The sequence below is a fragment of the Mya arenaria genome, chromosome 9 (assembly GCF_026914265.1).
Source record: "Mya arenaria isolate MELC-2E11 chromosome 9, ASM2691426v1".
NCBI classification, from domain to species: Eukaryota; Metazoa; Mollusca; class Bivalvia; order Myida; family Myidae; genus Mya; species Mya arenaria.
The window spans coordinates 18313685-18332610 of record NC_069130.1 but is presented as its reverse complement, the minus strand read 5'-3'; the positions used below and the strand labels follow the sequence as shown (position 1 = coordinate 18332610).

Below are 18926 nucleotides of genomic sequence, written 5' to 3'. Positions count from 1 at the left end.
TTAATGGCCATGATGTAAACCTTTGCCTCCATGAATTTGGTGGGAGTCACATGATCCTGAGTGGAGTTGTGGCCCCTTAATGAGTTAAATTGGGTAAAATTAGTTTTGTTCGTCCTACTCCTTCGTCATTTTTGAATGAATCTTTTTCAAACTTTTAGCCATGGTGAGAACATTTGCCCCTGTGATTGTGGTTGGAATCACATGATCATGTCTCCAATTATGGCCCCTGAATAAGTTAAAATAGGCAAAAATTATACAGCTTTGTCTAGCCTAATCCTTGGTCATTTTTTCTCATTTTTTCTATAAATCTTTTTCAAACTTTCAGATGTCAATGACCATGATATGAACTGTTGAATATGTGATTTGGTGCACCTGTATTAATCAGAATGTTTGCATGGCCTTAAAAAGACCTTTAATTGATTTTGTCCTTAAAAAGACCATCAAAAGTCCTGAAGTTAGGTGCATACAGGCCTTAAATTTGTTACAATATTCGCTTTGGTGGCCTACTCCTTTGTCATTTTTCAATATATTTTTCTCAAACTTTCAGCTATCCATGACCATGATGTGAACCTTTGTATATGTGATTTTGTGCACCTGTATTATTTCCTTGGTACTCATGTGTGGGGGGGAGGTGGTGGGGGTGGGTAAACAGAAATTGGGTTGGCAGACTGTCAAATTCACCCGTCCACCTTCATTTTGGAATATCCTGTCAGGAGTCATGACCCCTTTATGGTGAAAATGAGAGAAACAGGTTTGTTATCTCCACTGAGGTGGGTGGGAGTGGGGTAATATTCGCTTTGGTGGCCTACTCCTTTGTCATTTTTCATCATGACCCCTTTATGGTGAAAATGAGAGAAACAGGTTTGTTATCTCCCCTGAGGTGGGTGGGAGTGGGGTAATATTCGCTTTGGTGGCCTACTCCTTTGTCATTTTTCAATATATTTTTCTCAAACTTTCAGATATCCATGACCATTATGTGAACCTTTGTATATGTGATTTTTTACACCTGTATTATTTCCTTGGTACTCATGTGTGGGGGGGTGGGGGTGGGTAAACAGAAATTGGGTTGGCAGACTGCCAAATTCACCCGTCCACCTTCATTTTGGAATATCCTGCCAGGAGTCATGACCCCTTTATGGTGAAAATAAGAGAAACAACAAACTTTCAGATATCCATGGATATCCATGACCATTATGTGAACCTTTGTATATGTGATTTTTTACACCTGTATTATTTCCTTGGTACTCATGTGTGGGGGGGTGGGGGTGGGTAAACAGAAATTGGGTTGGCAGACTGCCAAATTCACCCGTCCACCTTCATTTTGGAATATCACAGGGAAGGGTTGGGGGGTATTCGTTAGCCTTTGGCTTACAGTTCTAGTTTCAAATTAAATTTATGTAAATTTCTCAGCACATAATGTTTTGCATTGAAATCTAATTTAACAGTGATCCATGCATGTTTCGCCAAAACTTTTCAATCCATACACCCAAAAGCGGCGGAATAGTCGAGCGCGCTGTCTCTGTGACAGCTCTTGTTGTTTGTTTTAATATGTAGTTTAAAACCTTTAAAGTTTTATACAGAAGATTACGAAGTCTTAACACCATTCTTCAATGATAGAAATAACGTTCTGATATAAAGCCCAGTAAAAAAAAAAACAAAAAAAAACATAACTACCCTACCTGTTTTTGAAAAGGATGTAACTCTAACCAAACCATTTATTTTTGTACAGTCTGTGGTGTGCAATGTCAAAATTGCATACATCCCTGCTAACACATTCTGTCCTATACTAGCAAATTTCACCAATGTTTCTTACATGCTAATGTTGAGTTTTCTTTGTTTTATTGCAGAGTCGATGCTCGTACGGGGCACAATGTTTCAATTACCACTGTGAATTACCGTACCAGTGGATTTACCGATTTGATGACAGTGCTAATTGGGAAACAGTTGAACCCGAGGAAAACATTTGTATGGAACTGCAATATGTTGATCCAGCCAACGATGAATACTTTCTGTTTATTGAGTATGTTGGTCTCTTAAGTTTGACAAACTTGTATTTATATGTTACACCTTCTTTTAATTTAAAATGGAAGATTTTTGTAGAATAAAAATGGTTATTATCGAACAGAAACAGTTTTTTAACAGTAAGAAATTATCTGATTAGTCGAAACCTGTTGGCTTAATATCGCTTGGCTCAATTTCTTCTTGGCTTGAACTTGAATGTAAAGGACCTAATTATTTTATCTCTATGAAAGCCTTCCGGCTTGGCTCGATATTGGCAAGGCTTGGAGTATTTCTGCTAGGATCCCTGGGATATGGAGCCAGCATTTTTTTTTGCTGTATTTTATCAGCTAGCCTGTCTTTAGAATAAAAAATTATAAGTTTCTTTATAGCCTTAGTGTTGTTTTCAGCACTATTATGTAAAAACCTTTAAACCTTTATCATAACTCAAAAAACTTTCATGATATTCAAATGAAACTGTCAGACTATACATGTGACTGAAGAGAAAACACAATAATCAGAACTCCTTGGCCATTTCCCATTAAAAGCAACCTATTTCAGGAGGGGAATGGGGCTGAATTTCGGCTCAAAATGTCCTGAAATAGCACTTGCCCATTAATCAGTTTTCAATAATTATTGTGCACATTGGTCATAATCAGTACCTATAGATAATTAGGTCAGTTGATCCAAGGTCATTGTGACCATTACTAGAAAAATTGTGATGTGCATTCCGGAGATACACATCTGATTCAAAATATTTTAGTTAAATATAGTTAATCTTAATACTACTCAATCTTATGTTGATTGTTTTCCACCACAGTGGCGTGTCAGTGCAACTTAAGTTCAAGACCATGAAAGCACAGGGTGGAGACAAGCACCTGACATTCTTTCGGTTGTCAACGGAGACATCGGCCATTTTGGATACACAGCCCCTAGCAACCAGTTGGGAGTGGTTTTGGAAGGGACAGATGGGGGATTGGAAGAAATATGGTGATGTAGGTGTACATTTAAGCTCTATGTTTCATGCTTGATGTTTGTAGCCTATGTTTAAGACTGAGTAATTTTAAGCTTGACTATTCGAAGAATTAGGAGAGATTTTCTACTCACCCTAGCATCGGCACCTTGGTTACAGTTTTGCAAGAAAGGATATCTAAAGAGATATTTCAGCAAATACTTATATGTAATGCATTGGAACTTACTTAACACGAGTGTTTTTAACCATCCTATTTAATTAATCAACTACGGATGTCCGGTTAGTGCACTCACTTCTCACCTAGGCAACCAGGGCTTGATTCTACACTATTGTGTAACATCATGCTAATAAGAATGATAAATATAATGTTGTAATAACGTGTTTCACAATCTTTGTAAGAAACATAAGTTTAAACTAAATGATCATGTCACATAATTCTATCTTGATTATAAAGAAAATTCTGGACCTTTATTATTCAATTTATAAATTCTGGTAAAGGTTTTGAATGTAAGCACACATAAAGTAATATCTCAGTAAAAACTACCAGGTAGATGTATTGCATTGAAACTCAATACAACAGTACTCAACAATCAAACCTACTTAATTAATCAAGGCAGATAATTCTACTTTGCATATACTGCAAATTATGGCCCTTTATTATTTGACTTAAAATTCTTGTAAAAGTTTTGCATATAACATTTAAGTCAACATTTCTGCAAATTCTTCATGTATTGCAGTGAAACTTCTGCAGTATGTTCTCAACCACTTGACCTACTTTATTATTTAAGTTAGATAACTCTGTATATCATATAATGCAAATATGACCCTTTGTATTTTTAACATAGAAATTCTGGTTGTAGTTTTGCATTTGTTTACTTAGAAATTCTGGTTGTAGTTTTGCATGTAAGGGTGCATAAAAAACAAGCCAGAAACTACTTGATGAATTCTCTGAGTGAATCACAGAAAGCAATTCTTTCACTCAAAGCTTCTTATGGCAAGCTTCAAGTGGAAGTAGAATTTTCTGTGAATGCGAGTATATTTTAAAATCTACACTAAGATTTTTCTATTAAATGTTAAAATTTAAGAAAAATAACAATTTGATTGGCATGATTGATAAATTACATGAAAAACATAACATAAGGACAACATTTCTTTGACATCATTTAAAAGGATCAATTAATATCCTAAACAATGGTTCTTCTTCTGAAGAAAACCTTGTTTAATTTAAAAGAAAGGTGCAGAAAACACTGTATTTCAACCTTATGAGATGATAGTTTATCGCTTAAAAACCTTTCAGGACCCACCAGTCATTTAATATTGTGCGATTTCAGCTATTAAATACAGGGGTTTAATCTTGTTATCAGTAATAAATATTTTCCAGAAAGGCGTTATTTTGTAATTAGTTCAAGGTTTATCACTCAAAATTTATATTTGTTATACAGGCAAGTGCATTTTTTTATTTTAAACATCAGTGTCACTTTAAAGAATTTTCTTTGACTTTTTAGGATGCAGATGGATACCATTCCACAATCTCAAGCCAGGACCTAGAACAAGCTTACATCTCAAACCCCGATGGTCAGCTTAAGTTTAGTACTCAAGGCCATGAGTATATACTAGACTTTGTAAAAATGGTGCAGTGTAACCTTCACTATAAAACGGAGCGAGAAGTAACTAGACGACCAAAATTCATTTCAAAACATGAGTTTGAAATGCGCAAGAAACAGTAAGTCGACCTGTTTAGTTTGCTAATATAATAAATGTACATTTGGTATTTTATTTGGGACATATATTGAAATGAAATGAAACAAATAATGTTCAAAGTTTGCCAATATTCAATGGGATAATCAGCTAAATTTTGAAATTGATTATCACCCTTTGGTTAAATTCTCTAAGAAGAAGTGTTGGGAATCAGTTTCAGCTTGACTTTCGATAATCGGTTCCAGTCAAGTAACCGATTATTGATATTACAATCGGCTTCTGACAATACCTTATTGACTTAATTGTAGTCTTGTTCAATAACTTGTTATCCTTAAAGGGACTGTACACCAGATTGGCACCAAAAAAAGTTTTTTTCTGCAACAAATCTCAGGACAATTATTTAATAGAATGTTTTACACTTTGATATCATAATTGTAAAAAAAGTACCAAAATGTAAAAAAAAAAATTGTGTCGGCAACCAGGTTCCAACCCGTGTCGCCAAAATTGCAGTCCAGTGTAGTATCCACTGTGCTACAAAGGCTGAAGCCAAACAAGTGGTATATTTAAGCTATAAACCTAACTTGGTAATATTACGTGATAGCATCGACTAGCCAATCGCGCATAAGGAATTAATTCTACTAGTAGGTAGATATACCCAGTAATCTTTTTTAATAAAAAAATACAAATAACTGCTAAACTTAAATAAATTGTAAACTATGTGGTACTTCAGTTAGTAAGTTTCAATGCATTGTACACATTAATACCAAGTTAATGTCAGTTTTCAACAATTTTCTTTTTTTCTTGCAAATTGATCATCTGGCCCCAATTTCTCGAAACTTCTTAAGCTTAACAGGCTTAAGTCGCTTATTTCAATTAGCCAAAATACATACTGAAAATGGATTTTGATAAATGAAAAATGTTTTTTTCTGATAATCATACAGATTTTTCCTACATAATTTCTGAAAATTCTTTAAGAAGTAAATAGAACACATTTTATAGAACAACAAAAATAGTGAGATTAGCTTGATCCTGTTATAAGGGACTTAAGAAGTTTCGAGAAATTGGAGCCGGGTGCACAGTTCCTTTAACTATGCTTATGGCATGTGTATGTTTGAAGTAATCTAGTGCTGTTGTTGCTTTCATATATTGTTAACCCTTTGCATGCTGGGTAAATTGTCGTCTGCTCAAAAATGTCGTCTGGTTTATTCTAAATTTCTTTCAATTTACTTAAAACTTTGGGGATATATTGACTGAGTGGCAAACAGCTTGGAACCTGACCAGGCGCCGAGTTACTCGGTGTCTGGTCTGGTTCCAAGCTGTTTGCAAAGCCTTTAAAATCGCCATCAGCAGCTTAAGGGTTAATGGTAACAACTGATCACTTCCAAACTCATAAATGAACTCCAAGGAGAAAATCGGCGGAAACTAAAGGAATGCAAATAAAGAGAGGAAAGAAGAAAAATAACTCACCAGTTGATTTGATGATTGATTATGATCATATACAATTGATTGTTGTCGATTTCAGGTCCAACCAATCAATTTTCTATTATAATCGATCATTGTAACATAAACTACTAAAAAGAAAAAAAACATTTTTTCCCACAGGGGACAGAAGCAAACTATTTTTATGTTTTTCTAGCCGATATATTCTATATACACAGTGACAATAAATATCAATTGGCATCAAAATTTACCATTATGGTTAATGGAGATACCTGAGTAACATAACAAATTCTGTAATTTAAATTAAAACATTTGATAACTTTCAAAGTTAGCCCATATCATGTCATACCATTTGAGCCAATGTCTACAGCAAATTATCTCTTTTGTGCTTATGTTAGGATTTTAGTACATTATAAGAGCATATATGATGAGCCCATGTTAGGGTAAATACTTGTGTGTGTTAGAAGGCATGAAACGCATGTCTGTTGTAGCTATAAGAATAGTTTTGGTAATTGGACCACCTCTATCAAAGATTTAAAACTTATCAATAAAGGATTAATTAAAATTTGAATGCCTGTACAAAATCATGAATTTATTATAACTGAGGTTTCTCATTTCGTTTGTATTTTCTAGCTCTCTTGTAATGTTAATTTCATTCAAAAGCCTTGGTTAATTACAATAATCACAATTTGAAGGAAACTGTCCCTGAAGCAGTAATTAAACCTTAAAGGGGCTGTACTCTGTATGATGAAATAGCAAAAAAAAAAAAATTGTCGAAAACTGACGTATCGATGTGTACAATGCATTCAAACTTACTAACTGAAGTACCAGCTAGGTGACAACTAATTTATTTTTCGCAGTTTTTTGGTATTTTTCCACTAAAATAGATTACTAGGTACAGTGTGTATGTCTTCATAGTAGAGTTCATTCCTTATGCATGATTGGCTGGTCGATGTTATCACGTGAAATTACCAAGTTAGCTATATAGCTGAAATTTTCAAACTGATAATAGTAAGCCTCCATAGCACAGTGGATAAAATACTGGAATATAATTTTGGCGACCCCGGTTCGAACCTGGTTTCCGACTTGTTTTTTTTTTTTACATTTTGGTATTTTTTTTACAATTATGATATCAAAGAGTAAACCATTTTATTAAATAATTGTCCAGTCTTGTGAACAGTCCCTTTAAATTTAACAACAACTCTTTAAGATATATGTCCAATAATCAATTGTTAAAAAATAATAATTGATAGTGGCTTATGTTCGATCAGTTTTTCTTTTTCAAACAATCATCAGAATAACACAATATAGTTACAATACCTCCATGTCAACCACTTTAAATTAATGATATATTATAGTGTTAACAACATCATTTGTCCATGCCAGACAAGTAATACAGAAGTCTGCAGGAGCTGCTACATCAGAGTTTGTCCCTGTCGCTCCGCCACACTGGAATCTGAGACCAACCGATGAACTGTTGAGCCATTGTAGGCTCGTTCTTGTAAGTTTGGAGGTTTTCGAAGAAAACAAATCTACACATTGTTGTAGCCTTGGTGTTATTGCTGACCATGTTGTTGTTGGTGTGCAAATTGTTGAACATTGACCATAACTTAAAAACAGTTCAAGATTTTTTTAGAAAACTTTGTACACATTTTACCAGAGACAGTATACTAATATACAGCAAGGCCCATAACTCTAGTTTATTTGTGCTCTTTTTAGACTGGAAAATGAACAGATGAGCATTGACGTTCTCTCCAAGGCACTGTTGATAAGACAAGTGATAAAATATTATAATATACCTGTTGCATTTTTAATGCCTTCAATATGATGTGCCTGATTTGAGCATTTGCTCTGTTGCGTTTTACTCAATATATATACCAGGAGTATGAAGAAGGAGGGGTTTGAGTTGTTGCGTTTAACAAAGTAAAATTTTGTTGTTATCAATTCTCTTAGCTCTGATATCCTCATTCTTAAATAGACTTGAGCCTTTGGCCATAACGCAGAACACATTTTAGATAAACCCACGAACTTAGTACCAGGAGTATGAAGAAGGAGGGGTTTGAGTTGCTGTGTTTAACAAAGTAAAATTTTGTTGTTATCATTTCACTTAGCTCTGATGTCCACATTCTTAAATAGACTTGAGCCTTTGGCCATCACGCAGAACACATTTTAGATATACCCACGAACTTAGTACTCATTTTAAATTTAAAAAATGCATAAGTCAGTTACTTCAGTATTGTTGAGTTATGTCCCTTTAAGAACTAAGGACAACCAGATGTTGTGCTGAAGTTCATTGTATGTGGCAATGTAGTCTACAAAGTCAAGTGGGATAGTGTCGTTATTGCTGAGTGAGTTGATTCATATCAAACTATTGCGTTATCTCATATTTAAATATCTCTTTTTTCAGCTAGATGAGCGGAAACCAAGTATGAAGACCGAGTACAATAAGATTGAAAACATGTTTTCTGCGACCATGCCTAGTACGGTGACCATTGTGTCGATCTCCAGGGTGGAAAATGGTGACCTTTGGCATAACTATCTGAGGTAATGACAAGTTATGGCTTGGTCGTCCGCCCTTCAAAACTTCTGTAATGACTTGAGTATTAATCACTGGGGTGAGTTGTGTATGCGTGCAAAGCCCTATTTGAAAGCAAAACATAAGACTATGGCCAAAAAAAATTAGTGGTTTGAGTTACCAGAATCCTTCTACGAAAAAGTCCTGTTTGCAATGATTAACAACTATCTGAGGAAGATGAAGGTAAAATTGCAATTGCATTGGGGTGGGTCATATATTCAGCTGAGGTTGCTTTATTTATTTTAAATAATATCTCATTCCTGCAGTTAGTAAAGTGTGTTCAATCATGACACTCTTATTATTATGTTATTTTAGTAGCACTACATGTATTAGATAATCTCCATGCCTACTTTCTATATTTACCTCAGTGATCTCCATGCCTTGCTATTTACACTAACCTTAGTGATTTCCATGCCTTGCTATCTACATTTACCTCAGTGATCTTCATGCCTTGCTATCTACATTTACCTCAGTGATCTCAATGCCTTACTATCTACATTTACCTCAGTTATCTCCATACCTTGCTATCTACATTTACCTCAGTGATCTTCATGCCTTACTATCTACATATACCTCCGTGATCTCCATGCTTTGATATTTACATTTACCTCAGTGACCTCAATGCTTTACTATCTACATTTACCTCAGTGATCTCCATGCCTTGCTATCTACATTTACCTCAGTGATCTCAATGCCTTACTATCTACATTTACCTCAGTGATGTCCATGCCTTACTATCTACATTTACCTCAGTGATCTCCATGCTTTAATATTTACATTTACCTCAGTGACCTCAATGCCTTACTATCTACATTTACCTCCATGATCTCCATGCTTTAATATTTACATTTACCTCAGAGATCTTCATGCTTTACTATAAACATTTGCCTCCGTGATCTCCATGCTTTAATATTTACATTTACCTCAGTGATCTTCATGCCTTACTATCTACATTAACCTCAGTGATCTCCATGCCTTACTATCTACATTTACCTCAGTTATCTCCCTGCCTTACTATCTACATTTACCTTAGTGACCTCAATGCCTTACTATCTACATTTACCTCAGTGATCTCCATGCCTTACTATCTACATTTACCTCAGTGATGTCCATGCCTTACTATCTACATTTACCTTACCTCAGTGATCTCCATGCCTTACTATCTACATTTACCTCAGTTATCTCCCTGCCTTACTATCTACATTTACCTCAGTGATCTCCATGCCTTACTATCTACATTTACCTCAGTGATCTCCTTGCCTTACTATCTACATTTACCTCAGTGATCTCCCTGCCTTACTATCTACATTTACCTCAGTGATCTCCCTGCCTTACTATTGTTGTATCTTTATATTGAATCCAATATTTAGATCCAAAAAGACAAAGCGTGATTAATATTTTGAGTTCTTTATTTTCAGTTGTCTCCAATATGTTTATTTTATAATATTTTTCCAAATACTGAACTGAGCTATTTTTAATAAGCCCTGAAACAAACATAGGACGTAACTATAATTAAATTGTGAATAAAACAATGTACACAAATGCAAGCAATAGAACACAAGACAAAGTTCCATTAATTCATGTAGGTTATTAAAACCGTTAATATAACTAATTAATTGGAACACAATACAAAGAAATTTACAATTCTTTATATACATAAAACACACACACCTAGAGTATAATCTCTAGTAGACTATAATTATCGTATATACTTCAGTTACTGATACGGAGGTAGACAGATTTCACGCTCATCCTCTTACATGTTTTATATGGTAAAGCTGAAACATGCATGTTAATAAATATTAAGTTATTTGTTAAAACACCATGTTAAATTCCAGCAATAGTAAATCTCAAATAACTATTTGAATCTCAATTGCAATACAAGTAGATTAAAAACATAAAAGAAGCAAATACCTTTAATTTGATGTTTTCCCTTCCAATGAAATTTTATTAAATTAATTAGAACCATCACGCCAGAAACCAAAATCAGAAATGTTCCTGAGAAACATTATTTGGCCGAGGCTCACCAAAAGCTTGAAACAAGACATTCATTGGTTAAAAACTCAAGAAAACATATACTCATTGGTTGCTAAAAATGGAATGAATATTAATGAGAAAAACATGAAAACCAGTTTGGGAACCAACAATTCTATCTTAATCACATGACTGGTCAGGTGACCGACATCATGAAATAACAATTAACAGTAAACAATTATCAATGACCACCTAAATACCGTAAAGTCCCTAATGATAACACATGCAGGATTATTCATCAGGTGAAATGATGAATTATGGAATATCATAATTCCTCTAAAAGTAACCCTTACTTAATAATATTGAAGATTAATAAAAAACATTCACATATTATACTATGTTACACTATCTGCATTTACCTCAGTGGTCTCCTTGCCTTACTATCTGCATTTACCTCTACCAGTGATTTAACTTAAAAAATGCTCGTATTTCCAAAAAAACTCTAGGCTTAAATATTTAGGCTTTGTTTTTTGTTTATATATTTGCGAACGTGTACATCCGTTGATATATTCAGGGTAGGGGTTGGGGGGTATGACCCCACTCCTCCCCCAAAATTTGATAGATTATATCTCAGAGTTCAACAAAAAGTTTGATTTCTCAACTTAATATGAGCAACAAACTCACTGATCTTGCAGGTCCTCATTTCAGCGTGTGCATGTGTTATTTCATTTATGGAAATCACAGATCTTTTCTTTTGATTCCGAATGTACATATCATTGTATTTTGGCTTCTTTACGAAAAGCTTGATTTGATAAGTTTGACTGTTTCAGTAAAAAAGCTAAACTGAAGAAGCGGAACAAGGGCGTAGATGTGGAGGAGAGACAACTCTTCCACGGCACCAAGAACGACACTATGGAAGCCATCTACAGACAAGGGTTTGACTTCAGGTTGAGTGGAACTGCTTCAGGTAGGAATTCATATTGTAAAAGTTCTCATGCTTTTAACAAAAAATGACATGCTTTTACAAAAATGTGCATACTTTTATCATTAACAATAATTCCATGTTGAAAACATAGGCAGAAATCATCATGGTAAAAAGATGGACATTCTTAGAATACTTATTGCTAATCTTGTCAGTTTTGAAGCATTGATGATCGGTGCAAAATTGTCAAAAAAAAAATGAAACATTAGTTGAAGTTGCCCTTCTTGAAGCTTTTGTCAAAAGTGTTATTCTTAAAACACTGCTTCAAATTCTCATGGTTAAGACACTTGTTTTAAGTTTTCATGGTTCAAACATTGCTTAAAATTCCCATGCTTGAAACATTCATTTGGTGGAAATTGTCATGCTTGAATTATTAACCATACTCATCAAGCTTGAGTCAGTGGCTAATATATTTAGTTTGATATAAAAATAATGTTCATAATTGTCATGCTTGAAATTCTGGTTGTTATTGTCATGCGTGAAGGTAAACACTTCACATTATTAACTGTTATGCTTGAACCATTGGTTATGTATAAACTTGACATGCTTATCATGCATGAAGGATCGGTTCCATTATCATACTTGAAAGATTGCTTTAAATTGTCCTGCTTGCAAGATTGTTAAAACTGCTCTGCTGAAAAAAGTTGTTAAAACTGTCATGCTGGAAAGATTGGTTAAAAATCTGATTTTTAAAACATTGGTTAAAACTATAATGCCTTAAGCATAAGTTGAAACTGTTATGCTAGAAGTAGTTACCAAAATTGTCATACTAGAAGTATCAGTCAATATTTCAATGCTGAAACATTGGTTAAAATTTGGCCAGAATTGCCATTCTTGAAACTGGTTTTGATCATTAGCCCTTTAAACCTTTAAAAATGTTATCTAAAGTACAGTTGACTGGTGGCTTGCTGAACTCACAGTTTGCATTTTATAAGTTTTGACTTTATTGTCTTAATTATAATTGTCACTCTGAGGCACTCTTCTTGTTACTAAGACTAGTGATTATTATATGATAATAACCCGCATATTCATTTGCAGGTACAGCTCATGGAAAAGGCAGCTACTTCGCAACCACTGCCAAGTACTCTGACTGCTACACAGACAGACAGAGGGGAACCATGGTGATGTTCATTGCTAAGGTACTAGTTGGAGATTACACAAAGGGAGATAAATCATACACTAGACCCCCACAGAAAGACCCCCGTGATCTGTCGAGTCCTTTGTACGACTCTTGCGTAGATAGTGTTACAGATCCAAAGATTTTTGTTATCTTCGAACTGGGTCAGGTGTACCCAGAATACTTGATAAAATACAAGTATGATTTCTGAGTGAAACAAAAAAATCATTTTTTACTGAAGTATTTTCAGTATTAATTTCATTTTTACAACATATTTTATCGCAAATTAGAATGTCGATGTTGTTTAACAGGATTAATTTTTGAATATTCGACTACTGGGCTTGTCCCTGTATTTTTCATTGTTTATTTTTTCATACTTTTTGTTTCGTCAATCAGTTGTAGAGTGTGTGTCTATGTTTTGTTGACTTTTTGTTAAGATTTTAGTAGAACTTTATATTATATATGAGTTATATTTGAATACATTTGAGTGGCAACAAGCAGAAATTGATGTAATTTTCTAGCCAAGGTGTGCTAGAAAAAAAATCAATCATGTGTTTCCGTTCCTGATGGAAAAATCCAACCCTTGGTCACGCTTCGTGGCCGGTAAATCGGCAAGCCTCGTTACCTGCCAACGCAGGTGCCCTCGGGTCGGATTTTTCTATCAGGAACGGGAACACATGACAGATATTATTAATAAATAATTGATATGACATTATAGTTTCATTTGGCAGAAAATAGATTGAGGAATGCTCATATTGTGATATGTATGTCATGTGCCTTCCAAGAATATTTACATTTATTACATACTCTCCGGTCATTTATAGAGATTAAATCAGTGAAATAAGAATTCATATAATAAATTAGATTATATGATTAACTCGAAAAAAAAATTGAATTAACAATTTGATATTCTTCACTGCTTTGAAAATTTAAGCTATCAACTCAAAATCAACTGTCAGCGAATAAGGTTTAGACACAATTTCAGCCATGTCATAAATTATCTGAAATGACATTGTTTGCATACAATTTGGAGTGTTTTTCTGCAAAAACACTTAAAGTCTATTAAATGTTATTTGCTAGCCTATTCAGGCATGTAATATTGAAGAATTGTAGGTTTCAGTGTAAGATCGTAATGTATTTCATCTCATGATCACTGAAAAGAAATCTTAATAATTTGCTTTCCGGTGGTTCATAGGATTTATCAGTGAAATAAAAAGTGACATTTCACCGAAAAAACATTTTGATATTTTCCACTGTTTTGAAAATTTAGCCAGCTGTCAATTCCAAATCAAACATCAGCAGTCACTCGGCTGTGAAACGAAAAGACGTTATGATCGCATATAATTTGGAGAAATGTAAGATGTATTTATGCTTGTTGCTGTTCAATTATTTATGGTAGCTTAGCATTTCCTTTATAATATCTAAATGTGCAATATTTATAAGTAGGTATACAAATGGCACTGAATGTATCATTGATAGAGACGCATTATTAAATGCCAGGTATATCAGTAATGAAATGAATGTATTCAAAGGATTTAGGTATAGTTTGTTTTTAAAGCCAGGTATACAAACATCCATTCAGATGTTCAGATGGTGGAAGGACAGGGTAGAAATGACCTAACTCCTCCTCAAAATTAAGATAGATACTTTCTCGGAGGTGATCAACTAAAGTTTGATTCCACAACCTATTTTGACGAGAAAAAAAATCCTGATAGTGCAGGTGCTTGTTTCCGCATGTGCATGTTCATTAAATGAATCAGTTGAATTAAGTATAAGTATAAGGGAAATGGATATTAAATGATTTTAATGTGTTTATCAATGATTTGTTTTAAGCTATAGTACATGACACTATGTAAATCATTGATTCTGTCATATTGCAAAATACCAGGTATGTAAATTACACCATCTAAATCATTGATTCTGTCGTATTTCAAAGTACCAGGTATGCAAATAACCTCATGTATATAATGTTTCTGTCATATTGTTCAATACTATTTGTTGACTTCATACATATTTTTCAACTATTTGTTTGATTTATTTTTATTTTTATACCAAAACATTGGGTGATTGTTGTCATTGTTGTTTTTGATGTTCCTAATATGATATTGCCACTGCCTTGGTGTTGGGGTCTGCAGCGTTGTGCAAAAACTTGGCCATTGGTCATTACTAAACACCCTTTTGAGAAAAAATAAACTTGGTATACATGCATGTTGCCGGAGAAAATAAAGGCACATGTACAGCTATGCCAATAACTGTGGCATTGAAAGTTGTTGAGTAATGTATTTTTACCTAAAAATCACAGATGAGTATTGGTGTTCGATCTTCAGCGCTTCTCTTTGATATTTTTATTGTGTTTGTGAAACGTAGCTTAATATAACATACTGTATGTTTCACTCTGTCTTATGAATTTGTTATTATTTATTATTTCAAGTGCCTATGTACTAATCAGTGCTCTTAGCAGTTTTATTTTATTTTGTAGTCATATCATAACTGCATAGATATTGATCATGAAATGTGTTAGTTTTAAGGTGCATTCCACAGTGCTGAAGTGGGTGGGAAAGGCCAAAAAATTAAACCTCCTTCAAAAGTTCTGTTTATTTTTGAAGAACACCTTTTTTAAGAGAAAAACATTCATCATTTGCAACATAGTGAGGAGCCAACAATTTTTTATCAAAATCTTTTGGCTTTTAGCCTTACAATATAAATGTAAATATAGTTTGTGTCGAAATGCTGCAGTGGTTTCTTGACTGATATATTTCCACTAAATGAACTATATTTATTAAAATAGTGAATTGAGTTCATGTCCTGGTTTCAAAAATGCAAATTTGTTTTTTTTTCTAAATATCAGAAATCACCACACAGTCACAATTTAAAATGTGATAAAATATTCTTTCATAAAACTTGCCCAACTTCTTATTCCACCCACTAATTTTTTGAAGGATATATGTATTATGTTTGCTAAATGTTGAACCTTAAAACTAAATAAAACATTCGATTTTGAAACATTCCATGTTTTGGGCCTTCAAACCAAATGTTTTGCTGTTGACGGCCTAAGTGCCAGCTAAATATTTTCTCAGTGTTTCAATTTCAATTGCCATTGTGTCTTATTTACTTTTTCATGTGCCATTTTGTTGTTGATTGTATAGACTTTTATTTTTAGGTAGATGAATTAAGATAACAATATCATGAACAATTATGCTCAAACCTGGTTTTTAGCTTATAGCTTATATTTATGTTTATAAGATTTTAATACATTAAACGGATTGGGGTTTAAGCTCACCTGAGCACAAAATGCTCACCTTCAGCTTTTATGATACGGTGATTGTCCATCCTCTTTTGTCAGCTCTTTCCTCCAAACAAGTTCTCCTCATAAGCTTATGAGACAATTTCAACCAAACTTTACAGGAATGCTTCTTAGGTGCTCCTCCTCAATTAAAGTGGTTTCATGCTGAACTCTGGTTGCCATGGCAACTGAAAGGAGAAAAAAACTTTAAAAATCTTCTCAGAAACTGCTTACCCGATTTCTAAATAATTTCACAGGAATGTTCTTTAGGTGACAGGGGGCATATCTCGTACACTATTAGTGGTATCAACTTGACTTTTCATATGTAGATAGATCTCATTGAGGGCAAGTGCAATGCACAATTACAGTAACTCTTACGTCCATATTTTTATAGTTATTGCCCTTTGTTAATTTCCATGCTTAAAGTTTTGTCCGGAGCATATCTTGTAGAATATAGCAGTTATCAAATTGAAACTTCATATGTAGATAGATCTCATGGAGGGCAAGTGCAGTGCACATTAACAGTAACTCTTGCTATGTTAGTAATAGAGTAATTGCACTTTGTTAATTTTCATGCTGAAATTTTTGCGCAGGCAAATCTTGAAGAATATAAGAGGTATTAACTTGAATCTTCATAGCTAGATAGCTCTCATTGAGGGCAAGTGCAGTGCACAAGAACCGTAACGCTTTCATCTATATGTTGAGAGTTATTGCCCTTTGTTTATGTTCAAGCTTAATTTTGATAGGGGCATATATCGTAAACTATCAGAGGTATCAACCTGAAACTTGATAGGTAGATAGATCTCATTGAGGGCAAGTGCAATGCACAAGAACCGTAACTCTTGCTTCCATATTTTTAGAGTTATTGCCCTTTGTTAATTTTCGTTGTTATTTTTGTCTAGCTTGACGTTGTTACCTTCAGTTCAAATGCCACCTACACTTGAAAGTTATATGGCAACATCATTGTCTATAAATGAATAAAATGCCAATCTAACAGCTATGATGTCGACAGTAAATAATTCGTCAGACGACACATCCCACTCGCGGAGTTCTAGTCGTTATAATATATCTATATGGGAAACTTATATAAATATTCTATTAAGAAACTATTGGCCTGATTTTAGAATAATTTAACATATTGTTCCCAAGGTGACTCTCTGTCAAATTCAAAAGAGGTGTTATATTGCTTTGCACATATCAGGCGGTCGGTCCTTCGGTACACCAAAGCATGCCCGAGTGATAACTCGACAATTTCTGGACCTATTGTCATCAATCTTGACATGAAGGTTGGGCCTGACCAGTAGGTGATCCCTATTGATTTAGGGGATCATGGGGTCAAAGGTCAATGTCAAATTGACCTTGAATGCTAAAAGGTTGTCCGAGTGATAACTCGACCATGCCTGCACCCAGGGCCCTCAAACTTGACATGGACATTGGGCCTAACCAGTAGATGACCCTTGTTTATTTTATGGGTCAAAGGTCTATGTCACAGTGACATTGAATGCAAACTCGACAATTCCTAGACATATGACCCTCAAACTTGACTTGGAGGTCGGGCCTGGCCAGAAGATAACCCCTATTGATTTAAGGAGTCATCAGGTTAAGGTCACAGTGACCTTGAATGTGAAAAGGTTGACAAAGCTTCTTCAATAGATAACTCAACAATGCCTGGACCTATGGTCATCAAACATTACAAAGAGGCTGGGCCTGACCAGCAGATGACCACTATTGATTTAGGGGTCAAAGGTCACAGTGACCTTGAATGCGAACAGGTTGTCTGCTTGATATCTGACAATGCCTGCATTCATGGTCCTAAAACTTGACATTTAGGTTGGGGGTGAGTCCTAAGGATTTTGAGGTCATTGTTTTCTGCAAATATCAGTCGTCATCTGAACATGAATATAAAATGCTGAACATAATTAAAAACTGTAGTACTATCCTCACACTTCGAATGGTCATACTCTTAAAACTGCCTTAAAGGCATCTGAGGCCTAAAGGCGGGTGGCTTTTTGATTGGGCGGCTTTCAGTATGTTGTCCGATCTATAACCTTAGAACTCTTTATCCAATCGGATGAGCGATATAGGACTATCTTGGCCCTTTTGTTTGTTTGATGTTTTTTCATGTATGTTGATTATTTACCACAATTATGGCTAAAGTAAAGCAAATATATCAATGTGATTATTTTAATGTTGATTTGTGACACAACTAGTGTTTTTTATCCTTGATGATCCCGTATAATTGTTTGAGAATCGTTTATCATAGCATTTTTGTATTGTTCTCCACATACATTCCTTGTGTTGTTGTGCCTATCACAATTTCGTTCAATTAGAATCAAAGCAAACAAAAAAACATGAGTATGATTTATCTGCTTAGACAAAGAGATACAAATTATTATGAACATGATAAAATCATATTTATAACTAAATTGTGGCATGACATAAAATACTGTATTGGCAAAGGTCGCTAGCAGTACACTTTATTTGCTAATGTCACTAGCAGTACATTTAATTGGCTAGAGTTACTCTACTAGCAGTTCACTTTATTGGCATATGTCACTAGTAGTTCACTTTATAGGTTTTAATTGTTTGGCTACATTCAATAGCAGTACACTATTTGGCTTATACAGTGATGATAAAAATGGTCACTTTTTTATATTGAATTGCTTTTTAAGTAAAACAAATAAATTTAAGCTTTTAAGCATTTAATTGTAATTGCCATAGAAACTAGTTTTTGAATCTATGAGGTTCTTCTTTGTTAATGAGTTGAAAATAATGTTTATATACTGTTTTTATTGTAGGCGGTAGTGGCTATTGAGTGTTATATTTTTTTTAAAATTTGAACTTGTTGTTAATGCTTTGGAAGTGAAAATAAAATATAAACATTGA

The 18926-nt window shown here is 34.2% G+C and overlaps 1 protein-coding gene across 5 annotated transcripts in view; it reads left to right on the top strand.

Annotated features, from left to right (window-relative positions):
- LOC128202690 (protein mono-ADP-ribosyltransferase PARP12-like) overlaps positions 1-18926 on the top strand; it is a 32693-nt gene extending 13767 nt beyond the window's left edge. For all 5 annotated transcript variants that reach the window (XM_052903746.1, XM_052903745.1, XM_052903748.1 and 2 more), the window contains 7 exons: positions 1848-2020; positions 2819-2993; positions 4477-4694; positions 7496-7610; positions 8517-8653; positions 11489-11625; positions 12679-18926. In XM_052903746.1, the coding sequence (XP_052759706.1) occupies positions 1848-2020; positions 2819-2993; positions 4477-4694; positions 7496-7610; positions 8517-8653; positions 11489-11625; positions 12679-12968 (1245 nt within the window). In that variant the 3' untranslated portion in view covers positions 12969-18926. The remainder of the gene's footprint in view (positions 1-1847; positions 2021-2818; positions 2994-4476; positions 4695-7495; positions 7611-8516; positions 8654-11488; positions 11626-12678) is intronic.